The sequence below is a fragment of the Aulonocara stuartgranti genome (assembly GCF_965226115.1).
Source record: "Aulonocara stuartgranti genome assembly, chromosome: 4".
In the NCBI taxonomy this organism is placed as follows: domain Eukaryota; kingdom Metazoa; phylum Chordata; class Actinopteri; order Cichliformes; family Cichlidae; genus Aulonocara; species Aulonocara stuartgranti.
Genome location: NC_138942.1, coordinates 6,122,535 through 6,148,787, shown reverse-complemented (window position 1 = coordinate 6,148,787; position 26,253 = coordinate 6,122,535). Strand labels below are relative to the sequence as shown.

The 26,253-nt window shown below is 39.8% G+C and overlaps 2 protein-coding genes across 2 annotated transcripts; one reads left to right on the top strand and one right to left on the bottom strand.

The window, feature by feature from the left end:
* Positions 1–7,063: 7,063 nt before the first annotated feature.
* On the top strand, positions 7,064–18,600 carry tbc1d10b (TBC1 domain family, member 10b). Its single transcript, XM_082531765.1, has 10 exons — positions 7,064–7,561; positions 8,478–9,396; positions 10,113–10,212; positions 10,482–10,589; positions 11,098–11,204; positions 11,890–12,004; positions 13,274–13,339; positions 13,424–13,613; positions 14,455–14,609; positions 14,759–18,600. Exons 2-10 carry the CDS (start codon positions 8,492–8,494, stop codon positions 15,686–15,688), a joined length of 2,676 nt encoding a protein of 891 aa, XP_082387891.1. The 5' UTR covers positions 7,064–7,561; positions 8,478–8,491; the 3' UTR covers positions 15,689–18,600.
* Positions 18,601–18,843: 243 nt separating this feature from the next.
* mylpfa (myosin light chain, phosphorylatable, fast skeletal muscle a) lies at positions 18,844–22,811 on the bottom strand. Its single transcript, XM_082530231.1, has 7 exons — positions 22,681–22,811; positions 21,980–22,078; positions 20,708–20,783; positions 20,508–20,612; positions 20,258–20,336; positions 20,117–20,165; positions 18,844–19,702 (listed from the first exon to the last, which is right to left on the bottom strand). Exons 1-7 carry the CDS (start codon positions 22,681–22,683, stop codon positions 19,601–19,603), a joined length of 513 nt encoding a protein of 170 aa, XP_082386357.1. The 5' UTR covers positions 22,684–22,811; the 3' UTR covers positions 18,844–19,600.
* Positions 22,812–26,253: the final 3,442 nt, after the last annotated feature.

Genomic DNA, 26,253 nt, shown 5'->3' with positions numbered 1-26,253 from the left:
AGTTCAGCTGCCACTGGCACAGGAGGGTTTGTTAGCCTGTCAACTGTAGAAAATAAGACCCGAGCATTATGACTGTTTTTGGTGATGATGTCAGAGAAGTAGGACCTCCTTGCACTCCTCAGTTGTAAATTATAATTGTGAAGTTTCTCTTTATAGATGTCATAATGAACCTGGAGGTTTGTTTTTCTCCATCTGCGCTCAGCTTTCCTACACTCTCTTTTTTCATTTTTCACCAGTGTGGAGTTTCTCCATGGAGACTTTTTTCTTCCAGAGATAACCTTCACCTTAATGGGAGCAATAGTGTCAATGACATTTAACATTTTAGCATTGAAGCTATTGACGAGCTCATTGACTGAACCTCTGGACAGGTCAGGTGTTAATGGGAAGACCTGGTTAAAGATCTCACTACTGTATTCAGTTATACACCGTTTTGTGATCACTGCTGTTGATTTGTGTGGGCTGAAATTAGATTAGAAATTACAAATGGCCACACTGGGGGACATTACAGCAGAGTTTTTCCGTAAATCTTATTAAGCAATACAGTCCATCCATCCATTTCCAGCCCCTTGGAGGCAGAAGTCTAACACAAAAGGGAGGACCTCCCTCTCCCCAGCCACCTCATCCAGCTCATCTGGGGGAAATCCTAGGCGTTTCCAGACCAGCTATAAAGATGTAATTTTTCCAGGCATGAGCAGCAAAATAAGGTTGTTAAATCCATCAGGGTTGTGGATTTCTCTATTACTATGGGTGTGACGATCACAGGTTCATAAATAAACTGTGTCCCCATATGTTTTTATTTCTTTCACATGCAAATTTTTATGCTACGATGTTGACAGAGTGGTCCAAGCTAATCAAAATGACTTTCCCCACCTCCCTTCCTGCTTTCTAAGACAGTAATCCTTACTTGAGTGCTCTGAGACAGACGGTCATCACTGACACGCACATTCCTGGGCCCACTGGATTAAAAAGGAGACGCTCCTCTTTATTTTCCCTTTTTTTTTTTTTCTTTTTTCTTTTGAATATTAGTCATTCGTTTCTGAACGCTTCATAAATCCCCAGAACAGTTGGGTGTAGTTTGTCAGACAGACGCTCAGGAGCGTGTAAGTGGGCGCAGAAACGAGAGCGCGGCTGCTGCACGGGTTCTATTTTACTGTTCGGGTAAAGAGACGGCACACGCTACAGCTGTCGAGAGGACTCGGGGAGCTCTGGGATTGCTCTGCTCATTGGTGACACAATCCCTGAATCCCTGTACAGTAGGCAGATTTAAGAAGAGGGCGACAGCTCCGTGTCTCTCCAGAAACGAGAAATGAATCTATTTATTGAAGGTGCAAACAAAAGTTCTGACGCATAGAAAGAATAATAACCACCTGCTAGGCCTGGGTTTCCTGCTCTGAGCGCTTGCTCGTGCATTTCAGCAGTTTAACTCTGGACTTCACACTCGCTCAGTGTTCGTGGGTAAACCTGACCCACATTTCTGCTGAAGATCATCCCTGTTCATGAAAGTCTTTAATGAAAGAACCTGTGCCGTGTCCGAGCCCAAAGGCAGCGCGTCAGGTCAGGAGCACAACCAGGACATGATTAGTCATCGAGTCGGAGGGTCAGACTGTCACACAGAGTTCGACTGAAGCATCCCGAAGAGTCCGACATGCCGACCTCAGCCGTGTTTATTCTGAACTCACAGCACTCATAGCTCACGCCAACACTGTTGCAGCCGTGGCTTCATCCTCTTCTCCAAGGTTAAATTCAAGTTAAAATGTCACCACCTGCATCCTTCACGCAGTGACGGACAAGCAGAAAGCACGTGTCACAATAAACGTTGGATTAATGCTAGAGAAGACGAACAAATTTTGCATTATCGCTTCCACAAGTAGATGTCTGGGGATCATTTTCAGTGGCTGGTCTTGTGCGTTGGCATGAACATCCATGACTTTGTCTCCAAACTGGAAGAAATCGTGTTCTGACCACTTAGACTCTGCATCCTGCACCGCTGACCTCTCTGAATATTTAACTCGACTTTTCCTGAAAGCTTTCTTTGTACAGCTTTGTGCAGCATCAGGAACGACTTTCAGGAGATAATTTTCCACAGTGTGCATCCTCACCTGAATCCACTTTAGCCCTACTTTGAAGTATTTCCATTCTAAAGTAGCTGCCAGTACTTTACTCTTTAGGTGTCACAGAGGGTGGGATGCTTGGAGGATCCAGGCGACGCCAGCACGAGCATTTAGCCCTTCTCGAGTGTTTCGGCCCTCCACACACAGACGTGGACAGTTTAGTCCACACATATGCTGGGACAAGTTCTAGTTTGCTTTAACTGACTCTGAGAACATTTTCCCGTTGCCATGGTGATATCTGCATCTAGAAACTCAGACTTAATCAACTCGTCGCAATAAAATGCAACTGCGCCATCTAGTGGCGCAACTTTGTTGGTGAACACACCAACAAAGTTTAAAAAAAAAAAAACGATAATAGATTGATTTCATTGACCTAACTTCCCATCATTATTTTGATGTGGGAAATCTTGTGGCCTTCTCCTTTTGATATGACCTATTTCTTTGAAACTTCCCTTTAGTTCCTTACAAAGTATAAATAAATACAGTAACTGATTGATTTTGATTGATTGATTTTTTGATTTTATTGATTAGCATTCAAATAGAACAAAGATCTACTACAAAGCAAGAAAGCACGAGACAAGGCTAATCAAAAGGTATTGGCTGAAGCATTTGCTTATTACGCCAACCCTTTTAACACAAGATCTTTTTGCATACAGCTCCTGTACACAGGGCTCGAAGCAAAGAAAAAAACAAAGCAAAGCAAAAACAAACAAATAAACAAACAAAAAAAAACCTTTCCACCCTAGATAAGTAACTACATCAAAGAAAAACAGTCAAGAGTTTCAGTATTATTATTTTTGCTCTTTTCATTTTTGACATTTTTGTTTTCACATGGTTTATATGAGACTTCCAACTCAGCTTATCATCAATTATCACTCCAAGAAATTTATTTTCGTACACTCTTTCAATTTCAATTCCATTAACCCTGAGTTTAGATACATTTTTCATGTGTCTAGTGTCTTTAATATATTTAACTCCTTTTCCGCTGTAGTCAGAAGCTGTTCTAGGTTTTTACCTGAGCAATACAGAGTGGTGTCATCAGCAAACAATATTTTAACAGTTTGGAAACACTACATATGTCATTTATATATAATATGAATAATTTAGGGCCCAGCACAGAGCCCTGAGGAACACCACAAGTTACCTTCAACTGCTTAGATTTTACATTATTGATTTCGACATATTGATCTATGATCCAGGTAACTTTTCATCCACTTGTATGCTATCCCTCTTATGCCATCTCTCTCTAGTTTATTCATTAATATAGAATGATCAATTGTATCAAACGCCTTTTTTAAGTCTATAAAAACACCAACAGTATATTCCTTATTATCTATAGCATTAGATATCCCTTCTACAAGTTCCATCACTGCCATCGAAGTGGACCTTTTCACTCTAAAGCCATATTGGTTATCACTTAGGAGATTATGCTTCTCCAAGTCTATTAACAAATAACTTTTCTAAAATTTTTGAGAACTGTGGGAGCAGTGATATTGGCCTGTAATTGGTAAACTGACATCTCTCTCCGTTTTTATGGATTGGAATAACTTTTGCTATTTTCATTTGTGAGGGAAACACACCAGTTCGAAAGGAAAGTTTACAAATGTATGTGAAAAGTTGCACTATATATTCTATAATACTTTTAACTAATATCGTGTCAATACCAAAACAGTCAGTGGACTTTTTATTTTTAAATGCCTTCACAATGTTAATTATTTCTCTATGAGTTACAGCACCAATAAACATGGAGGACACATGGAGGACACAAAAGAAATTCCAGAGTCAAGAAATAATAACGACTTAAATAATTAAGTCGTTATTATTTCTTGACTCTGGAATTTCTTTTGCTAAATTAAAGCCAACATTTACAAAGAAATCATTAAATTCATTTGCAATGTCTTTAGTTTTATCAAGCACAATGTCTTTATCTTTTTTTGAAATAGTCTGGATAATTCTTATCTTTTGAGCCCTTTTTGATTATATTATTTAATATCCTCCATGTTTCTTGTGTGTTACTTCTACTTTTCTCCAATAATTTGTGGTAATATTCTTTCTTACTTGTTCTTATAATATTTACTAATCTATTTTTGTATAACTTGTACTTTATTTCAGCATCTTTTGTCCTCTGTTTTATGAATCTCTTATATAGATTGTGATCCATGGCTTATTTGATCTGTGATGCTTTCTAGTGATTTCCAATAAAGGACAATGTTTTTCATATAGTGAGATTACAGTTGATAGGAATGCATCATATGCACTATTTGAATCTTCATTTGCAAAAACCTCATTCCAATTGTGTTCCTTTAAGTCCACCTGGAGGGCAGCAATGGCTCTTGTTGTTCTATGTCGTATCATATCAAATGTTTGATTCTTTTGTTTAGTTTTAATCCCAAAATAATTTTGGAAAATTGCAAAAACAGGAAGATGATCGCTTATATCAATTATAAGAAGTCCACCTACTATTTCATGGTCAATTTTATTTGTGAATATATTATCTATCAATGTAGCTGTATCAATTGTTATTCTACTTGGTTTTATAATTACAGGGAAAAGGGAGTTACTATACATTGTACTGATGAAATCTGTTGTTTTCTGATGTCCAAATTATTTGCACTTTTTTTATCATTTAGGTTGCTAAACATAGCAGCAAGTTTTTCATTTAAACTGACACTAATGACTAAAAACAGCTATGAAGCAAATGAACAGCGGAAGACATCTGTGTTTATCTATGCATTTGGAGGTATGGAGATGTCTGGAAGAGAGGGAGGTGGGCTTTTAATCAGATTGCTTAACACAGTCCTGGAGAGTGAGAGGATGTCTGATGAATTAACTGATTGGTACTTATTTTAGAAAACAAAGATGATGTTATTTTTTTCAAAAATGATGTGGCAAGAGGTTCACAAGAGCTGCAATCTCTCCCCATACTTTCAAAAATATGCACCCCTGTGGCACAACTCAAAAATAAAAATAGGTAAACAAACAATTTATTGGCCACAGTGGCACAAAAAACGCATAAGATTAATAAGTGATTTATATGAAGATAACATGTTTATGTCCTTCAATGATTTGACAGTAAAGTTTAATTTGGAATGACCCGGCCATTTTTGGCGATATTTACAAATGAGAGACTGTCTGAAAGATAAAATAAAATTGTCTCAGGAGAAAAATGTCATAGAGAATTTCTTTGTACTTCCACCCTTAACTGCAAAGGCATCAAAATGGTATCATTTATGTCATTGGGTTAAAAACAACATATGTAAAAGTCTTAAAAGGGCTTGGGAAAAAGATCTGGATTGTTCCTTCGATGAGGGAACATGGGATTCAATTGTTTCTGAAAATGGGTTCTACATTAGGGAAGCTAGAGGCAAATGTATTCAATATAAAATTCTCAATAGGTACTATTATACACCAACGAGACTTTGTAAAATGGGAATCAGTAAAGACGACCTGTGCTGGAAGTGCCAAGAAGGAAAAGGTACATTAGTACATGCTTTATGGGAATGTCCACTGGTCTCCCCAATATGGGAAAATGTTTTAAAATATATGGAGGGTTGGGTGAAACTTAAAATTACATAGATCACCAAGACTGTGCCTATTGGGGGACAGAGGTGAGGTGCCAAAGTTAGACAAAGCAGGATTTAGAGTGTTAAACACTGGGATTGTGACGTGTGTTCGTCTCATTTTAACACTTTGGAAAGACCCTCGGACTCCAACCCTAAAAAAGTGGAAGGAGAAAATGACTGAAAATGCCGCATGTGAGAAAATGCTGGGAAGACTGAGCAGTAAGACAGAGACTCTAACAGAACAATGGGACAGTTTTTTGGTTTATATGGGCCTACAACATGAAGACAATGTGAGATACAGTATGAATTAAGACTTAACTGTGTGTGCAACAGTTTATCTATTTATTTATTTATTTATTTATTTTATATATTTATTTATTTTTCTTCGCTGAGTGTGTTTTTTTGTTGTTTTGGGTTGTTATGTTATGGTTTTCTTAATTGTTCAAAATAATAATAATAAAAAACTTTAATTATTAAAAAAAAGAAAACAAGGATGATGTGCAGACCTGGAATAATTACAGAGGGACAAAAGTGATGAGCCATACCATGAAGATATAGGAAAGAGTTGTTGAAGCTAGGTTGAGGACAGAGGTGATGATCAGCGAACAGCAGTATGATTTCATGCCAAGAAAGAGCACTGCAGATGAGATGTTTGTTTTGAGACTGCTGATGAAGAGTAGAGAAGGTCAGAACGCCTTGCTCTGTGTGGGTGGGACTACATCAGATATTAGCTCTGAGCTCTTTCTTGTTTGCATTGGTGTTGGACAGAATGACAGATGAGGTCAGGCAGGAGTCTCTATGAACTATGATGACAATGAAAGTAGGTAAAAGGTGGAAGAAAACCTGGAAAGGTGAAGATATGCTGAATTAAACTCAATAGAAGCAGAAAGGGGGCATATATCCTACTAACCTGTAACAATTGTGATACTTGCTTCTAATAAAAGATATATGAAACATAAACTCAATAGAAGCATAGCAGAAAATGTGTGTGAATGAGACCGAGACAGGTGTAATAGTAAACATGGAAGGAAATTGCAGGCCAGGTGAGTTGAAGCAGGTGGAGACAAGCACCAGGGGTGATTTTTCACAAAAGGATAGCAACAAGAGTGAAAGAAAAGATTTACAAGGCGGTAGTGATGTATGGTTTGAAGATGGTGACACTGACAAAAAGAACCATTCAGCCATTAGTGAAACACTTCCCATTAACATAACAATCCAAAGTAGTAAACAGTGCAGTGGGGGTGTTTAACATAGATATATAAGAAACAAACGTCATTGTTCACAACAATAAAAAATTAGACATATCTATTGATATTATCCCGAATTTCTAAATTAGTTTTTATGGAAGCAATGACAGTGTGTAAGCAGGGAGGTTCCTGTACGTGTGCGTGCTTGTCGTCTTTTGACGCGAACGCGCGCGTAGCTGTCAGTAGGAAATACAGGCTGTTCGTGTCTGCCGAGCCCCTGCGGCTGTGCCTGGACATCTGATCACAGAAAGTCGGCCTATTACAAAATGAAAATTATCACTTACAGACTCGCTTGACTTTGGTGAGAATGCGTCGAACAAGTGCGCATGTGTAACCGCGGTACCGAGGCATCCCGCTAGCTAGCACGGCTAACAGAAACAGAACACTATCGGGGCTAATGCTAATAGTTAAATAAGCTAACTTAGCTAGCTGTTAACTTAGCTAGCTAGCTCACGGATTGCGGGACGTTTGTTCTCCCAGCTCATCTCCCCGTTCAGCGGTTCCTGCCCCTGTGTCGCCTTTTCGTGTTCTCATTAATTGGATAAGGTTACGGAACCGGAGCTGTGGCGGGGGGACGAGACGACAGGAACCCCCTGGCTGGCTATCCAGGCGGACCGATCACAGTGACACGCCGGTGTGGGTGAGTTGAAGAGTGGAGTTGAAGTTATAGTTGATAGGGGGGCAGCGGGGTGGACAAGGCCTGTGGACGTTGCTCAGCTGGGGCCTGGCAGGGAGGCAGGGTGGGTGTTAACTATTAGCTGCTCGTAAAATGTTGCCTTAGCGCGCTGAATCGGGAAGTCGAGTCGCTTGTAGCAAGGCCTCTTGAGAGGACATAACAAAGTGACTGTGACTATTGTGGTGGTGTTATTAGCTGCTAGCTCGTAACACATAGCTGTCTGGAGAAGCCACCACAAACATGAACCTGCTCCATCAGCAAAAAAGCTGGATCACCATGGTTGTCCGTCCGCTTTGTTGAGTACCAGTGCACTCGTGCATGTAATGAGGAAATTGCATTTTCTGGGACACTGGCTTAATCATCGATTAAGTACATTTCTGATGTATTTGTTAAGAGTTTTCATTTTTGTGTGTTTTTTGCCGTGAGCCTTTGTGTGACTACAAATAAGAAGTTCCTGAATTATGTAGACACACCACTATCACTTCACTGTACAATATAGGCTTTCGTGGCAAAAGAGGAAATGTAGCTTCGTGTATCTATTGGTGTTAGGTTTATGTTGATAGCACACTTGATGTTATGAGGGAAATCTGGGATGGGCTGTGAATCTTTTTATAGTGAATGTATTATATTAGTTTAAAAATAATATTAATTAAAAATTTTGACTCATTCTTAAACTGCTTCTGTTTTAAGAAGAGTTGCAAAGGAATTGTTAGAAGTCTGTTTTCATACACTTTCACACCCATGTTTTATTTTATTATTGACCCGTTGCTGTTAAGATTTGTGTCTTTATCCCTCTGTAGAAGCATTATTTGTGTAGCTGTGAGTTTAATATTATTACAATTAAAATTCAACTGCTTGTCTTTCTTTTCTTTTTCTAAAGGAGAGAGTGGAACCATGGCTGAGCTTTCCACCTTATCCCCATCCCCACCTGCTTTGGGTGATCCTCATGCAGCTCCATCTATCCCTCCGTCATCACCAGGGCTTCCTCCACCTAACAGCACTGCTACAGAGTCTCCCAGGGAGGTGTCCATACCCAAGTCTTCCCTTTTTAATGACAAAGCTTTGAGTGGAAAAACTTCTGCAGTACTGGCAGGGGGGTCCCCCTTGATTCCCCGCCGATCCTCAAATCCTCCCGACCTCACAGCTGAGGCTTCCCTTCTATCATCGGTACAGGAGCCTGCTCCAGGGAATGAAGAATCAGCAGGAAAGCCACCAGCTCCAAGCGAAGTGGCACAGGCGTCCCCCTCTCCTGATCTAAATCCTGGTCCTAACCTATACCCTAACCTGCAAGTCACCTGTAACCCAAATCCTGTTGTAGAAGAAGCTCAACTTAAAGTGGGACAACCCCAGACGACTGCAGGTCCCAATCCCGCACCTGCTCCTCCAGTCTTATCATCATCATCATCAGCAGCAGCAGCTGAAGGAGAAAAACCTCAGCCGCTCCAAGAAGCACAAAATGCTCCAAACGAGCCTGCACCTTTGTACCCAAAGCCTGGTACTCCCAATGAAGCCAGGATGGGAGAACTGCCTGCTACTCCTACCAGAGCTGAACCCCACAGCCCACCACTCCCCCTGATCCAAGAGCCACCGTTGTCCTTCGCTCTACCCAAACCCCGGCCGGCACCAGACACCCTCAGTTACCTTGAGTCAGCCAGTCTGATGTCTGGAACTTTGGAGTCTCTGTCTGGACTGGGAGAAGATGGCAGCTCCGTGGGGTCAGATTCAGAGATTAATGGCCTAACTGTCAGACGCACTGACAAGTATGGCTTCCTAGGTGGGAATCAGTACAGTGAAGGGGGGTAAGTACACATTAACCAGTCACACACACTCCCAGCTACTGTACAAAAGCATGTGCTGTGCCGCTGTGTAATATTAATATTTTAAACAAAGCATAGCAAAAATCTGCTTTTTCATGCTTAGCTTCACTGCAGGTGGATCACTATTTGTAATATGAGACACTATTAAATCATGACCACAGAATTGGTTTACTCAGAAAAGTGTAACTCTTGCTTGACTGTTTTCCTATGGCCACTTTACACCATCTGACTCACAGAGATCCATCCCAGCCTCCCTTTCCTGCCTTCCTCTTCTTCTATGCTACTCTAAACATATCTGTCTGTCCTTTATCTCCCCTTGGTCTGACTCAGATAGTGCTGAGAGCGCTTTTGTGACTCATTATGTACTGACTCTGTCTGTGTTGTATTTCCCATCGCACCCATCTGCTCTCTTCCTCCCCTTTTTTTGTCAGATTTGCTTTTACTTTTCTGGCAAGCTAATTGCTCTTCCTCTGTTGAATAATTAAAGTCTTATTGATTTGCCCTGGGTGTCAGTGCCAGTCAATTCCTGCCATTGTTCGTGATTTTCTGTGAGTTAGCAAAATGTTCTGCAAATTGAGGCAAGCCATTCGTGTCGTTAGATTCAAGTGCTCAAAGTGTAGTTTTTAGTGGTATCAAAAGAACAAAGAACTTCCTCATTCTGTCAGCATAAAGTCATTTTATATTACTCACTATTGCAGTGAAAAGGAAGTTCGAATTGAAGTTGCACGACAGCGGGAGATGAAATGGATTGACATGTTCTGCCACTGGGATAAGTGGGTCAAACATCGCTTCCAGAAGGTACACACACAGCAGCCTTTCAGTATGTGATGGTAAAAGTGAGAACAGAACTGCTAAAAAATTAAATAACAGAACAATCAAGTCGCACATCTGATCTTTATTAATGAAACATTCAAGTTGAAAATCATTATTTATAACGTCACTGCTGCCAGTAAAAACTAGAATCACACACACAGGAACCCCCCCCCCCCCAAAAAAAAGAACATAGTATGAATTAATGATGGGTAAACATTATGTCAGAGCCGATGGCCTAAATGTCTGCCTTACAGGTGAAGCTGCGCTGTAGGAAGGGGATTCCATCCTCTCTCAGAGCAAGAGCCTGGCAGCTGCTGTCCAACAGTGAGGAGCTTCTAAGAGACAACCCTGGGAAATTTGAGGTATCACAGTTGTCATGTCATTTTTAGCACTAATGAACTAGTTTTCATTTATTCAATGTAGAAAGTGGAATAAATACAAATTATTTGATCTCTGTTATTCAACTTAATTCTCTTTCAATTTAAGACAATTGCAGCTGGTTTGAAAACATTTTGGGAGATATCTTTAGTATTGACTAAGTGGCTTGTAGTGGGGCTGAGAAGGCCACTTGCAGCTCCAGGAGTGCTAAAGGGGCGCAGGCCTAGTGAGCAATAAGCCTCTTATCAGGACCAGTAATCCTGCCTGTTGATGCCCTGCCCCTCTGAGAGGGTCTGGCCTTGACTAGGCGGTGTCCAGCCATTTACTAACTTATTGTTCCTCTTATCTATGAAAGAATTTCTTTGCCAGCTTTTTTATTTTTAGTTAATAATTAAACGTCCTGTATAATCCACTTTTATGGCTAAAAAATAATTTCCAGAGAATTTATTGATAACTTTTTTGTTTGTTTGTTTGTTTTCTCTTTCGCTACAGGAGCTGGAGAGAGAGCAGGGAGAGGCTAAATGGTTGGACATTATAGAGAAGGATCTCCACAGGCAGTTCCCCTTTCATGAGATGTTTGCTGCTCGCGGTGGCCATGGGTAAAACAATAAACACAAACACAGTCTATTTTATACCAGAGGAACCATGGCATGCAGGATTGATTAAAAAAGGAACACCATGCACTCTGCACTACTTGGAAATGATTTGATCTTTGTAGCTGCGTATCAGGGCAGGGTCACAGTAGGATGTTACTATATCTGTCGGTAAACATTAAGGCTGTGCCATATAATAATATCCTGAATAAAACACAGAATCACAATAGCTCATTGAAAAAGGACTAATAAAAGCTGCTGGCTGTGGGTCTGCAATCAGCAATAAAACATAATTTTTTTTTTTTTTTTTTTTTTGAGGCTTTATCAAAAACCTTTGTTATTGTTTTTTAGGGAAAATTGGCTTCCACAATAAAACAAATTGGATTCGATTAAAGGCAGAATCAAAGATAGCAGTAATAGTGATATCAGACATTCAAAGATGAAATGAAAAAAAAGGGTAACGTGACAAAACAAAGCCAATGAACAAAACAAATGTGTACTTTAAAAAGATGTTTGAAGTAATCCTTGTATAGAATAATTAATATTCTTTCATTTTCGTTCAAGTTTATTGAAAGAAATTATTTATTATTATTTATGTAATTTTTTTTTTTTTTGAATAGCTCATGAACTGGAGGTAACACCCAAGTTCCCCTCGTAAGCCACTGAATAATTGTCATGCTTGTTCTTGCAGGCAACAGGATCTGTACCGAATCCTCAAGGCCTACACCATCTACCGGCCCGATGAGGGTTACTGCCAGGCCCAAGCGCCGGTGGCTGCAGTACTGCTCATGCACATGCCTGCAGAGGTGAGGGGTGGAATGGTTAGGGTACTGTTTCTCATTAGGTTTTGAGTGTTAGTTTCACAATGATGACTTCAGAAGCGTGATTTCTTGAGAAAGTCTCATAAATATATGAACAATGACTTGTGGTGAAAGTCTGTTTTTACTACAAAAGAACTAAAATAAATGCAGGTACGTTAAATACCGTCCAGTTTACTTTTGTCCTCCATATCTAAACATGTATCATTTGAAGCAGTGTTTTAAATCCGGTGTGCAGCGTTTGTTTTCACATAAGAGAAAAAAAGGAAACTGGATGAATTGACGCATTGGATGATGAGTTAATCTTACAACCTTTAGCTATGTGTGTGGTCAGACTTTCTTAGAAATCAGGGATGTTTTGTTTTAGCCTTGGTCTTTCTATTTATCCCTCCTCTGCTGACACGTTAATAAAGAGAGGGCACGTGACAAAAGAGAGTAGGCAGAGCGAGAAAACAAAACGCATCTGAAACGTGACTTTATTTGGTTGCTATTTCACTGGAAAGTCTTCTTAATTAAAAATAGGAGACCGAAGAAGCCTAAAATGCTTATTGCACCGCCCCTAACCCATATTACAAGGTGACATCATTTCTTTCTGTGACCTCACTTCTGTCTGCGATGGAAACAGCGTGGGCTGATGTTTTTACAGTATTGTGACCACGCCTGCTTAAATGTTACTGTCGCAGTGTGAAATCTAAGTTTGCTCATTTCTTTAAATAAACAGGTGAGCGCGAACTGTGTTATGTAAGGCTTGTTTTCTCACGTCAGTACCTCATAGCAAACTGCACCTTTATCTCTTTGTCACAATTAGACTTGTAGATTCTTTTTCAGATAATGCTTTCTTATGAAACCAACATCTATTTAAAGCTGGGCAAGCTGATTTTTGTTTGTTTGTTTGTTTGTTTGACATAAAAAGATGTATTCAGGAAATGATTGATGTTGTTCAGCCAAGTTTTGCTCTTTGTTTTAGTGGTTAATGCTTTAATATTAAACACACTTGCTTAGCAAACACATGTAGCAGCAGAGGGCATAATAATGCACATATCTGCTTTAAACGCACTCGGATTATACTCAATTGTGGTTACAACACTGATGAGAAGTTCTACTTTTTATATTGTTTCTTAGTATTTTGCAATCTACTTGTAGTGTAGTGTCCACATAGTCCTCTCCCACACTATAATAAGTCAGAATATATTTGTTTTTCAATCTACAATTTATTGTTTGCTGTGCAAGCCTTTAACTTTTCTTTCTCTTTCACAGCAAGCGTTTTGGTGCCTCGTCCAAATATGTGAGAAATATCTTCCTGGCTACTACAGTGCAGGGCTGGTGAGTGAATAAACATGTATTGCTAGTCTGTTACACAGTTATCTCAGTTTTAATAATTTTGTTTTATTTATTTTTTTCCTTTAGGAAGCGATTCAACTTGATGGCGAAATCTTTTTCTCTGTGCTGCGTCGCACGTGTCCAATGGCGTATCGTCATCTTAAGAAGTTCAAGATTGATCCCATTCTCTACATGACGGAGTGGTTCATGTGTATCTTCTCACGCACTTTACCATGGTCCTGTGTCCTGCGTGTATGGGACATGTTCTTCTGTGAAGGTACCGTTAATATCTACAGGTTTCATAGCCAGTTGGCAGCGCTTTTGTCTGTTTAGTGAATTTGATCCATGTACCTCTGTTTAGAAATTACTTGCAAATGTGCATGAAACAGTCTGACCTTAAATATCCAATCCGATTTTATTTATAAAGCGCTTTAAAATATTAAATAAGTTAAGAACAATAGAATAAAATAAAACGGCAAAAAAATAAAACCCAAATGCATCAAATTAAATTTAAAATGTAAATAGCAGGTACTTTACGACCAGCAACCTGATTTGATTAAATGCAGGAGCTGTAAGAATGCAGCATTTTACTGTTTTGTTTTTTTGTTAAATAATTTTTATTTTAATCCTGTGGAAAAAGAGAAAAAGGGTGTTTTTTCCATCTCTGTATTTTCGCTATTGGATTCTGCTGTAGTAGTTTTTCATGATCCACCATTCAAAGTAACCCACGTTTATCTGGCGCTGGGGCTTTTGCAGTCATAGTGTTCATCCTCTTCAAGCTATTGTAGCTCCCCTTTCTCCTCCCTTTAAAGCTGCTCTATTCAAAAATGCTCGAAACGTGGCGGTGTGGCTGCAACCACAGATGCCCCGCCCTCTTCTGTGGTCGCAGCCAGAGCGGTGTGCCTGAGATGACCATATTAGGAATATCAGCCCTCATTTACATCGTACGCAACCAAGAATAGAAAATGTCTGTGTCCTCAACTGTATCGGTGTTTATGACTTGTGAAAATAAGAAAATGCATAATTATCCCCTTTAACAGAACTTTGAGAACTGCTTTTTTTTTCTAGATCTAGTTTTTCTAGATTGAAAGAAACCTAACTTAAGTGTCTGTGTGTAGGAGTGAAGATAGTCTTCCGTGTCGGCCTGGTGCTGCTGAAACAGATGCTTGGTTCTGTGGATAAACTTCGGGAACTTCAGGGCATGTATGAGACCATGGAGCGTCTAAGAAACATCTCACCCGACACTATCAGAGAGGACATATTGGTACAGGAGGTCAGTGCTTATGGAGGCCGTGTACATAAAGCTTGTTTCTGTTTTTACTCAGAGACACGAGTTATTAGTCATTTTATCCTGTTGTGGCTCATCTTGTTATCCTCACTTCCTCTGTCTGTCTCTACTTTGTCTGATGTTTTGTTGTCCAGATCGTCGCTCTCCCAGTGACTGAGGCACTCATAGAGAGAGAGTGCAACATTCAGGTGAGGAAGTGGAGGGAGTCCAGAGGGGAACTTATGCACCAGCCGGGACGCCGCCTTCACGGTACAAGAGCTATCTTTGAGTACAAACGCAGAGCTGCTTCCATCAGCTCTGGTGGAAGCTTCTCTTTCCTAGGAAGCTCGATCCCACCACCAGGACCCCTCAGGGCCTCTTCCAGTTTGCTGTCACTCCCTGGCTTCCGCAAATCTAAGGCTCCTTTCCACTCCCATGCCAAGAAGGGCTCCTTCTCAGGGCCGTCAGGATTTGAGGGCTTTCCACCTCCGTCACCACCCGCAGTAACATCGAGCTCGAACCGAGGGCCCAGCCAGAAACCACCTATGCCCCCAGGGGCAGGTCATAAGGCAGCACCGCAGAGCCCCTTAGTATCAAAGGTGGCTAGTTCATCTCATGGTCCTGCTCCAGCCTCAGAGAGCACATCAGCACAGGGCGAGCCTGCTTCTTCGGCCCCAATGCAAAGCACACCACAACCCCCCACTACTCTGGCCCCCTCTCCTAAGATCGTCTCGGAGCAAATTACTCCCACTATCCCGTCTCCTACTGCAAACAACACCCCTCTGCCCCCATTACCAGATTCAAAAAAAGAAACTGCACCTCCATCAGCCGATGCCGCAAATGTGGAGGAAGAAGGAAAGAAGAAGAAGAAAAGCAAAGAGGACAAGAAGAAGGAGAAAGAAGACGAGAAGAAAAAACAGAAGGAAAAAAAGGAAAAAGAAAAGGCTGAAAAAGAGAGGCTCAAAAAAGAGAAAGAGAAGCTAGAAAAAGAGAAGAAGAAAGGGGGCAAGAAAAAAGACAAAGGAGGAGGAGGAGGGGATGCAGAGGACAAAAATGGAGCTGCAGCAGCGAAAGAGTCGGCCTAATTTTCCACCTCGTCATTCCAGGATAACAAAAAAAGGGAGGCTGAACAAACAAAACAACACAAAAAAGAGGTCAGGGGAACAAAAGATCCCCAAAAACAGTGACTAATATAAAAATGGGATGGCTTCCTATATAATGCATCATTTCAAGGATTTAAAGTAGTGTAAGGACTATGTTGGAGAAAACTGGATCATGGTTTCAACAGCACTTTTTGCCTCTTGTGAGATGGGACAAAATTTCCTTTTTTTCTTTCTTTTTTTCCCCAACTGGAGCATGGACTGTGAAACTTTTTTTTAATTATTATATATATAAAGGATTGCAGTCACTTTCTGTTTTAGTTTTTTAAATTCTTTTTTTTTCCTCTTCTTTTTTTAATTATTTTAATTAAACGGATGGCAGTGGTGTGAGGGGAAAATCATCTCAAACGCTTGCAGAAGTTGTTACGGTGCCATAGAAAATGTAAATAAAAGGTCTACCTACGATACATAGGATCGTGTTAACACTCCAAATGCCCCGTCACGTCTCATCTGATGAAAAGGGTTATTTGGGGGAGGGGAGAAAACGGAAATAAATCATTTAAAGTCTCAAACGCAGGCACTGAAGACAGAAATGCTAGTAGTATTGTTGAGGATGTATTTATTGTCACGTTTAATGTTGTCTGTGCCTTAGTAGTGTAGTGAAATGTGTCAATGTGCTTTGTGTGGCCTCCCTTTTTTGTTTTAAGTCAAACTACCATTGAACCCCTTCTGTGTTTTCAAACTTTTACTAGATTAGATTAAAAAAAACAACAAAAACAAAAGAGGGGGAAGTAGAGGAAAAACCATACCTTGTAGTCTGTTAGTGACGGCAGTGTTTTAATGGGTCACTCTTTTTTTTTTTGTGTGTGTGTTTTGGATAAGCAGGTAATATTTTTATTTCAGGTTTTAGGGGGTTTTTTTTGTTGTTTTTTTCAAAGGTTAAAAAAAGGAGGTACAACATTATCAGTAAATTGCTTGTGTGCTAACATGCAAGCAGTATCTGTGCACAACTCCTGCAGACCAAATATCCTTCTGTGAGTTTAGTATTATTTCAGTTTCATTGAACAAAATAGTGTGCACAGGTATGGGGTCCTTAACTCATTAGAATGTGATTTCAATTATCGTAAGAGAATGAAGAATTTTTCTTGTTTTTTTGTTTGTTTGTTTTGGGTTTTTTTGCACTTGTCATTTTGTCACAAAGCACCACTGAAGGTGACCACTCCTTTAGTGCGGTGACATGGAGAACAAGCGTCTCAGCAGGCTGGTTTCAGCCTTGTGGACCTATAGGAAGCCACTTGACTGGAGGTGCCAGGTGTGCCAATGTAGCATTAACCTCTGATCTTTGACCTTTTGGGCTCTGATGTATTTATGTAAAAAGTGGTTAATTTAATCAAATATAGTATATTATGAATTATTATTATTATTTTGGATCTGAGTATTTTTCTATCTAAGTGAGAGACACCTGGTTGACTGGAATAGAGGCTGACTACACAGCGTAGTTGCAGAGGAACTGTTCAAAGTCTTTTATTTTTATTTCATTTCTTGTTTTCTTTTTTGTTTTCTTTTTGCACATTAAGTCTTCAGCTTCAGCAAACTCAATGCATGTCTTTTGGTTTACTTTCACTGTTGGTTTGGTCAGCTTAGGTTCACGAGTCTCCAGTTTACTGAAGTGCAGTATTAACAGACTTGAGTGTGGGGGGGAAAATGAGCCTTAGATTGAGAGAACAACCTTTAGAACGATTGACTTTGGCAGAATATTTAGGAACTGAAGGTCTTTGTACTGTGTCATATACTAAAAAGTGGTTTTTAATTGAACATCTTAAGTACTTCTGTCTCACCAAGTTGTGTTGTAACATTCATAATGACTTATGGACTAACTCCCTAATGTATTTACACTCAATGTTCTGTACTGTAACATATTTATGCATACATTAAGTGGCGCTGAACCCTGTCAGTATATGATGAATAGTGCCATGTAGTTAGTGTAAACCATTTGATGGCAAGAAAAACAAACATTGATGCTCTTTAGCTGTACTGTTTGGTAGTTGATGATTAGAGGGACTTTCGTGTACTTGTAGCCAACATGTCCTCCATATTCATCGTTTTCCCACTTGTTTCAGGTTTTCACAGGGCTGTCATTTATATATGAATATGAATATCACACACACACTCTTTCCCTCTTCTGTTTCGACGGCAGCGCATTATAGGCACAGATTAAGTGTAGTGTTTAGTGTGGATAATCTGAACACATCTATGCAAACTTTGCTTCATCATGACTGTTGGCGTGTGTCTATGTGGTGACAGCAGCACTGATTTTACCTCGTGCTGATCTGAGTGGTGCCGTCAGGGGGTGGGGGAAAGGATTTTGTGCTTCACCACATGGTTTTTTTTGTTTTTTGTTTTTTTTTTCCTTTCCTTTAACACTTTCAGGCCCGCGGATTATGGTATTTATGAGCAATATGTCCTCGCAGCTCACATCTGGATGATGGTGTCGTTTGTCTTTGTTCAGGGAGCTGGAGGTGACGTGATGATCAAATGAATCTGACACTAGCTGCTCTTTGCTCTGCTCTGCAATAGTGACAAAGCCTATTTGTATCAAGTCCTTTGTGCATTTCTCCATTGACCCTGAAGCTGTAATTCTTAAGTACATTTCATTGGGAATAACTCAACTGATGCAAACATTTCAAAAAAGGAAAATGTCTCAGCTGTGTGGGTTTTTTTTTTTTCTTTCCTATGCCGTTACGTCTTTAGTGTCTTTAAGTTTACATGTCACTCTCTTCTCTGGCGAAAGTGAAATAAAATCATAGCTAATTGAATTCATTCCTTCAGATCTGCAACTGTTGTATTTATAATTAATGATGATAATGACATTTGTGATGAGTAATAAACCATAATATATTAAATCACTTGGGTAATGTTTTTCTTTTTTGGTGTGTGGCTTACATGTTTGGAAAGATTAAAAATCTAGGCTGGATTTAAATAACCAGCATTCAATTTTGAAATTAAGAGTCGTCCTCTTCTGTTTTTATTTATAATTGTTTCAGCCATATTTGGCAGGACGAAGCTCCACCAGATGTTACCAGATGGGTGACTTTTGCTGCTCAAACCCTGCCCCACAAAGCCACTGAACAGACACACTATTGTACAAAAGAAAAGAGATTTTATTCAGTTTTTTTTCCCTTTTATTCATTACAGGAAAGGTGAGGAAGAGTCCAGTCACTGGATTCAAGTCAGCTTATGGAAAAAAAAAAAGGTGATTTGTTAGTTGCTAGAAGGAGGGGAGGGAAAGGAATCGAAGAATTGAATGTTTTCTTTCGGCCCTTTCTCTCCTCTCCTTCAACCTTTTCTTTCTTTTTTTTTTTTTTTAAACTTTTCAAATAAATTAAGTTTCCATCACTTTAATGAGGTAACTTTTTCCTAATCTAACCTGCAAATTCTCTGTCCCCACCTCCTCTACTCAGAAGGACATCTTCAAAATTTGGAATGAAGTCCTCATGCTTGGTGTGTCCCTCCAAATAATGTGTTCCTCTCAGATACCGAGGGAAGCAGAGGGGACGCGATTCATTCACGCTAAAGCACCTTTGAGGCTAGTGACCGGCCACACAGAGACGAAGAGGTGAGACGACAGAAGCTGTTTGCACGGAAAGAAAAGTTGGAAATGATGTTACAGGATCATTTTTATTATTAATAATCATCCTTATTCCCCATAAGCAAACATAGACATCCCTCGGGCGTCAGTCATCTCATGTGTCAGTGTGACAAGTCTTTGGTTTAAACATGAGCGGCTGTGCACCTGGGCTTACACAGAAGGTGAGTGGGAAGAAAGGAGGAAAGAAAAGGACAGGGAAGGCAGAATAGCAAAGGGATTGTTGTCTTTCTTGTCTTCTAGCTTTTTCTTTACTCCTCCTTCTCCTCTCCGTGTGTGATGACATAGCAGATGTTCTTGTAGTCTACGTTGCCAGCAACATCAGGGGGGAAGGCGGCCCACATGTTCTTAATCTGAGGGAGAAAAGCAAAGTTGGAAATTCACCACATTGAGAAAGTAGCATGGTCCATAATTAAATATTTGGTCCATCAGTAAAATAATCTCTCACTGAAGAACAATAATAAATTATATGTTTAAAGGAACAGAAAGGATTTGTTTTAAAGACTACAAAAATCGTCTATAAATAGACTTGGGTGTACATTTTTGTCAGTAAAGGGAAGACCCATCCCAAATATCCAAAGAAATAAGGGCACTACCACATCCCAATCTAGATAAAAAAAATAGAACTTTTTAACTTACTTCTGTTAAATTATTAAATAATTTCTTTAATGTTAATTAATTTTATTTCTTAAAGATAGGCTGAGTAACAGTATACAGTAACAACATCAAAGGGCCATTGTGCCAAAATGTGGAATTACTGATTTTACCTCCTCCTTGGTGAACCTGTCGCACTGAGTGGTCAAGAGCTCCTCAAGGCTGGAATAGGTTAAAAAAAAAAGATTTTAATCTGAATTCTTTCCACTTGGATCAACATAGAGGATAAAAGAGATTGTTTTAAAAGTCCTCACAATTCCTTCTTGATGCTTCCAGAAGCCTCGGGGTCCAGGACTTTAAAGGCGCTAAGAATAACGTCTTCGGGATCAGCACCTGGTGAGGACAGGGGGTCGGTTACACAGTGTTAGCGGGAAAATATGCTAGCATTAGCACATAACTGTGCATCATGTGTTGGCACCCCTTTATCTGAAAGCACTTAAAAGGAAATCAGGGAACTTTAGCGCCAGTGTAATATAAGTCATTTGGTGAAAATGGGATTCCCACCCTTCAGCTTCTCTCCGAACATGGTGAGGAAGACGGTGAAGTTGATTGGGCCGCTGGCCTCTTTGATCATGGCCTCCAGCTCCTCATTCTTCACGTTCAGCTGGCCTGAAGAGCACAGAAATTAAAATAAAGATGAGAGAGAGCGTGAAGTGAATTCGCACATGCTTTCTGGGGTGTGAATTGCTTCCATTTGGACTCACCCATTGAGGCCAGCACGTCCCTCAGGTCATCTTTGCTGATGATACCATCTCTGTTCTGGTCAATGATTGTGAAAGCCTGGAAAGAAACGCTTGGGTTTAGTATTGGAAGGAAACACTTGGGGCTGATGCGGTCTGTGTGGTTGGGCGGGATCAGACCTCTTTAGGCATTTACGAACTCCTCTGTCAATAGTTTGTTCATTAAAGTGGCGGCTGGTAAGAATCTTTGACACACAAATGACGATAGACGATACTGTGTAAGAAAGAACCTTAGTGGGCTTTTGGTGGCAGGAGGGGGTGTTTAATCCCCCCACCCCAGTCTTTTCTTACATGTTAATTTGGGAAAGTATCATTAGAGTACAGCTATCTGATCTGCTCTGCATCTTACAACCATGAAACTTAAGATAACCCCTTGGACTTGGACTTGAACTTCACTCACCGACCTTTCTTTCCACCTTCTCCCCTTGCTCTCCTTTTCCTTACTCTCTCTCTCTCACACACACACATTTGTACTGATAGTTACAAATACATCCTGCTGCCTGCTAGCTTTCCATCTATGCAATGTGCTAAGATCATCCTAATCATTATTACATGTGTTCCCTGTGTGGCACTTAAGAAGCCTGTATCACTTATCAGGGGATAAATATGGTCTATTTGGAGCTCACATCACTTGGCAACACACTGAAAACCCGGACACCATTGTTATCTAGAGTCGTGTCGGCGTGCTCTTCTCAAATCAAGTCTCCCTGACCTTAATGAACTCTGACACACAACCTTTAATCTTTATTTTTTACACTTTTTCCTTTTGCTCTTTGTCTTTTCTTTCTAATCTTATCAAATGTTCAGTGGCATCTGAAAAATAAACCTTTAAAAATATGTCATGCCCAAAAGTGAGTCTAACCCCTTTGTTTTTCTTTTCTGCATCATAACAGGGGTTAGTTTAATCTCTTTGGCATCCCAGACTTTACCCAGCTGTGACAGCTGACAGTAGCTAGGACGGGGGGAGTCAGAGGTTCAGATGGTGTCGAAATTTCAGCGCTGCTCCTAACGACATTCCTATGATTATTAAACTGTCAGGGGAGAAGTGGAAGCATGCAAAAAAGCAACCGCTGTGAAAACAGATCCTTAGAGTTGCTAAACCAAACTCAAATTCTGCACAGATTCAGATTCTGAGGCTATTTAAATATCTTTGACAACTAATGGGAAACTGTCAAACGCTTCCAGGGCGTTCAGCCATCAGGGATGCTTATGGAGTAGGGATGAAGACGACCTCACCTCTTTGTACTCCTGAATCTGGCTCTGCTCAAACATGGAGAACACATTGGAGGAGCCGCCGTCTCCTGCTGCCTGCCTCCTCTTGGCCTTCTTTGGTGCCTGGAGGACAGAGACAAGCACATCATCTTCAAATGAATATGGGATGCTGATGAGTGCGGAACAAGATTCGGTAACCCTTACTTTTATCAATCTATGTCAATAGGATGTTTAATAATATTAACCTTTCTAAGCTATATAAGATTTATAAATTATACTAAAATCATAAAAATAATCAATTTTGCATAGCATCTCTAAACTTGTCTGATTGGAAATCAATGCTCATCCAGATTACACTTCAGGTTCAAGTTCAGGTCATCACTCAGGCTTGTTAAAAAAAACAGGATTTTAACACAAGTTATGCTTGTGTGAAATTTTATAAACTTGATACTTTTTCCTCAATTTAGCTTTACCGAACTAATCAATTTGGCTTGCAATGTATCTAAAAACTTGTATCAACTAATAGCAACAATTCATTAGAATCCAAGCCTCTTTACAGCTGCATCATCAAAAATCCAGTTCTCCAAAATCCACACTTCTATTCTGGAATTTCTATTTCAAAATTAGACCAAAAAAAAAAAATTGTAATCCATGGGGTTGGTTCAAACTCTCCTGTAGATATTTCCACCATCACTGTGCAGAGATGTGGGAAGCCTGGTACTCACCATCTTGAGAGCTGAGGTTTGGGTGATCAAGAAAGGGAAGACACCGTGTGTGAAGCCGCGTTATACGTTTATTCCCGGGGGCTTATATACTCATCCACCAGCCAATCTAACTTTAGCCGCAGCTTCAAGTTTGGATGGGAATAAAAAGAGAGAGAGCGAGAGGGTGTGTGTGTGTATGTGAAATAGAGAGAAAGAGAGAGAGAGGATGGCCAAGGATGAAGTGATGGCAAAAGTGAAGGAGACAGAATGGCGGGGCAGCGTATCACCTTACAGGAGATCAAAAATAGACCCGGGAGTCTTGGAATTAAGTAAACTTGATAGCTGAGGGACCATGTTGCAGGTTTGCAGTCCCACGTGGACTAATAAGGACATTCAGGACATATATACTTGTTGGACCACTGGACACTGCCTCTCCTCCCCTCCTTCTGTCCACCTCCATCCGTCTGCAGAAAGGCACAGAGGCCACTCTGACTTTATTTTTGGTTTGTCCATTTGCGATATTACAGTTTGACAGGCATTTTATATGCTCAGCAACTGATGCAGCTCTTACCCTGAATGTGCACAGCGCTGCTTTCTTTTTTTAAGCCGTGACAAAGTGACGATGCTGATGTCAAATCTGGGATTTTCCCATGGAAGTTATGATGACAGGAGCTGCTTAGCAGGATCAAATACGTAGTACTACATAAAAACATGCAGCCATTAATAAAACGAGCAACAGCAAGATATATAAGCAATATTTTTTTTACTTAATCCTTACACTGAAATACTTTAGAATCGTGCTGTAGAAAAGGGAGCGTGTCTGAGGATATTCATGCTTACAGACTTAGTTATATAGAATTTCTATTTGTATTTTACCCCCGTCCTTTCTGGATGCATTAATGCAAATGCAAACTGGTCTGTTTTGTAAAAAGAGCTTTATGTATTTATTTCCTCTTTCTTTTTCAGTCTTTTCAAACCTATTCCATCATGGTGAAAAGGAACATTGCCAAAACTGAATTAAATTAATAAGGATAAGGTGTAAACAAAGAGCTTAAACAAATTATTTATCCAACAGTCTTATTGTTTAATAATTAAAATGTTAGTGCAAACAATGTAAACGTGTTAGGGATGCAGATTAGTGCCACAACAATGAAACATGAACAAATGAAAAATAATAAAAACAACATAATTGTTATGTTTATAATAATTAATAATGTAATTGAAATAATTAAACAATTTCTGCTATTGTAGGTCACAGATATACAGGGGGTGATACATGAAATGCCTGAAACATTTATTTAGTAGCAAAAGAGCAATGTACGAATACTTCCTGCATTCGGAAAGTAATTTTAAGAAAATGTCCTTAAATTATTAATAAAAGTTTAATCCTAGAGAAAAATTAGATATTACATAATGTGTGGCTTAATTAGATACTTAATACCTGGCAGGGATAATTTAACTTCACTTAACTTTCAATATTTAACTTAGTTTTTTTATTGGACTAAACAAAGACATCATAGTCATAAGCCAAAAGGTTTGCACACCAGTAATTTAATTTTTAAACATGTACATTTATATGTTGTCCCTTAGTTAAATACAATTTTGATTGTGGAAGCAGATAGTCGCTTCATATATAAGATTAATTTTGAGGCCTGAAAACTACAATGCTACCTTTTACAAGCAGAATGGCAATTAATTTGCAATGTGTAGTGTGAGTTGCTCTTTTGTGTAAGTCGTTTTTTTCTCATTTTTTGTGTGTTTGTTGTTTCTGAAGGGGTGTTGCGAGCCTTAAATGTACGACAACATGCCAGACAATTGAAAGCACCATTAATCTCTGTCTGAGGCTCTGCCTTCTCATCACTACAGAGGTGTGTGTTTTCTGATTGGTTACAGTCATGAACACTTTCCCACCTGTTTGGCCCCCTCTCACACCGTCTACCCCTCAGGCTCCCACCCCCTTAAATATAAAGGGATTACTTGGCAGGGTGATGGCAGCAGACATTCCCAGAAGAGCATAAAAGGGACAGCTGAGTGCGACCAAAATAGCTAAATAAACCTAACAGTCTGTCGACGTGCCGCCACCCCCCCCCCCCCCCAAATAGCAAAATGCTTTCCTTCATTTGCTCTTTCAGGTTTTATATCCAAATCTACTTCAGAGATAATCTGTTTTCATTTCATTAATCAGGCACATTTATTTTTGTTCTGTGGTTGAGACTGTTTGTGTTTCCACTTATCTCCCCACCAGCCACCGATGAGTCACATCTCTGCTTTTCACTGGTTTCCAGTCCCTCAGTAATCTGAATTAGGCTGGTGTTTGTTTTCACTGGACGTGCAGGAATTCCAGGGTCTGAGTCTCAGTACTTACTTTGTATTCTTGTTGACCTTTGACCTCTGTTTCACTAGACCATCAACATCTCGTTGCAGGAGTTATATGTATCACACCACATGGTGTCAGTTTTTACTTTTAAGAGGAAGAAGTGGATAAGATAAGATTTGCCTGTATATATTTTTTTCTGTACACTTCATTTATCGCTCATACATGAGACGAAATGCACTGTGGGAGGAAACTGAAGCAGGCAACTCCACGCAGAAACAATGATTCAAACCAGGAACCTTTTTACTGTGAGGTGACAGTGCCAACATGTGCAGCGCCATATTAAACTACACTGAAACTCTGTGTTTTAGCTTTAAAAGCGGCTCCATAATCTGCTCCCACAATAATCATTCACTGCTTTTACACTTTAGGATTTACTTAAACAAGTTAGATCTTGCAACTTACTTCAGTGGAACATTTTAAAGTATTACAACAGATTGCATTGCTTCTAATATCAGCATATGGTGACCACTGTATCTGCTTTAAACATCATTTAGCCTGTTGTTTTAACACTGTGTGTGTTTGGGTTTTTTATTCATGTTCTTTATGTGATTGAAAATAATAACAACAACTCAATGGCTTCCTCATAGATTTGTCTTTTTGAAAGGGAAAAGTAATGACTTTAAAATCGGTCTTCGGTAAAAAAAACCTAATAAATCAAAGTGTTTTTCTTCAAACTGGCCCTTCTAGTTGGACACGAGTGTCAAGCACTTCTTAAGAAATATGCAAACGAGCTGTAACATCTCAAACTTTTCACAGATGTGTCAGCTGCTGCAGTTTACTGACTTCACCGTCTGCACAATGTGTTTAATCGCCGCTGTGGCGAGGGAATGCTTTCATACAGATATGTGTGTACATTGCAGGTGCCTGTGCTGTAATGTGACGCATCCCACCACGCTCTTGAGAAGCCATCTATCATTTCTGGATGATTGGTATGTGTGTATGTAGGGTCTGGAATGTGGAGAAGCTCCCTGCTTGACCTATGGGGAAGACGGTCTTAGCAAATTGGAGTGACACGGGAGACATGAGAGTTTGTAATGTCATAATGTGTGTTTGATCACCGTCCAGTCTGAGGTTACTCTATTTGGTTATTTGAGTCCATCTGTGATTGTGTTACATCAGTCGCCATTCAGTGAATTTCAAAAGCACTTCAGGTGTCTGTTGTTGTTTTTCAAGTTGCAGGACAGCTGAATTGTGGACGCTGCTGATAAAAGTAAGCA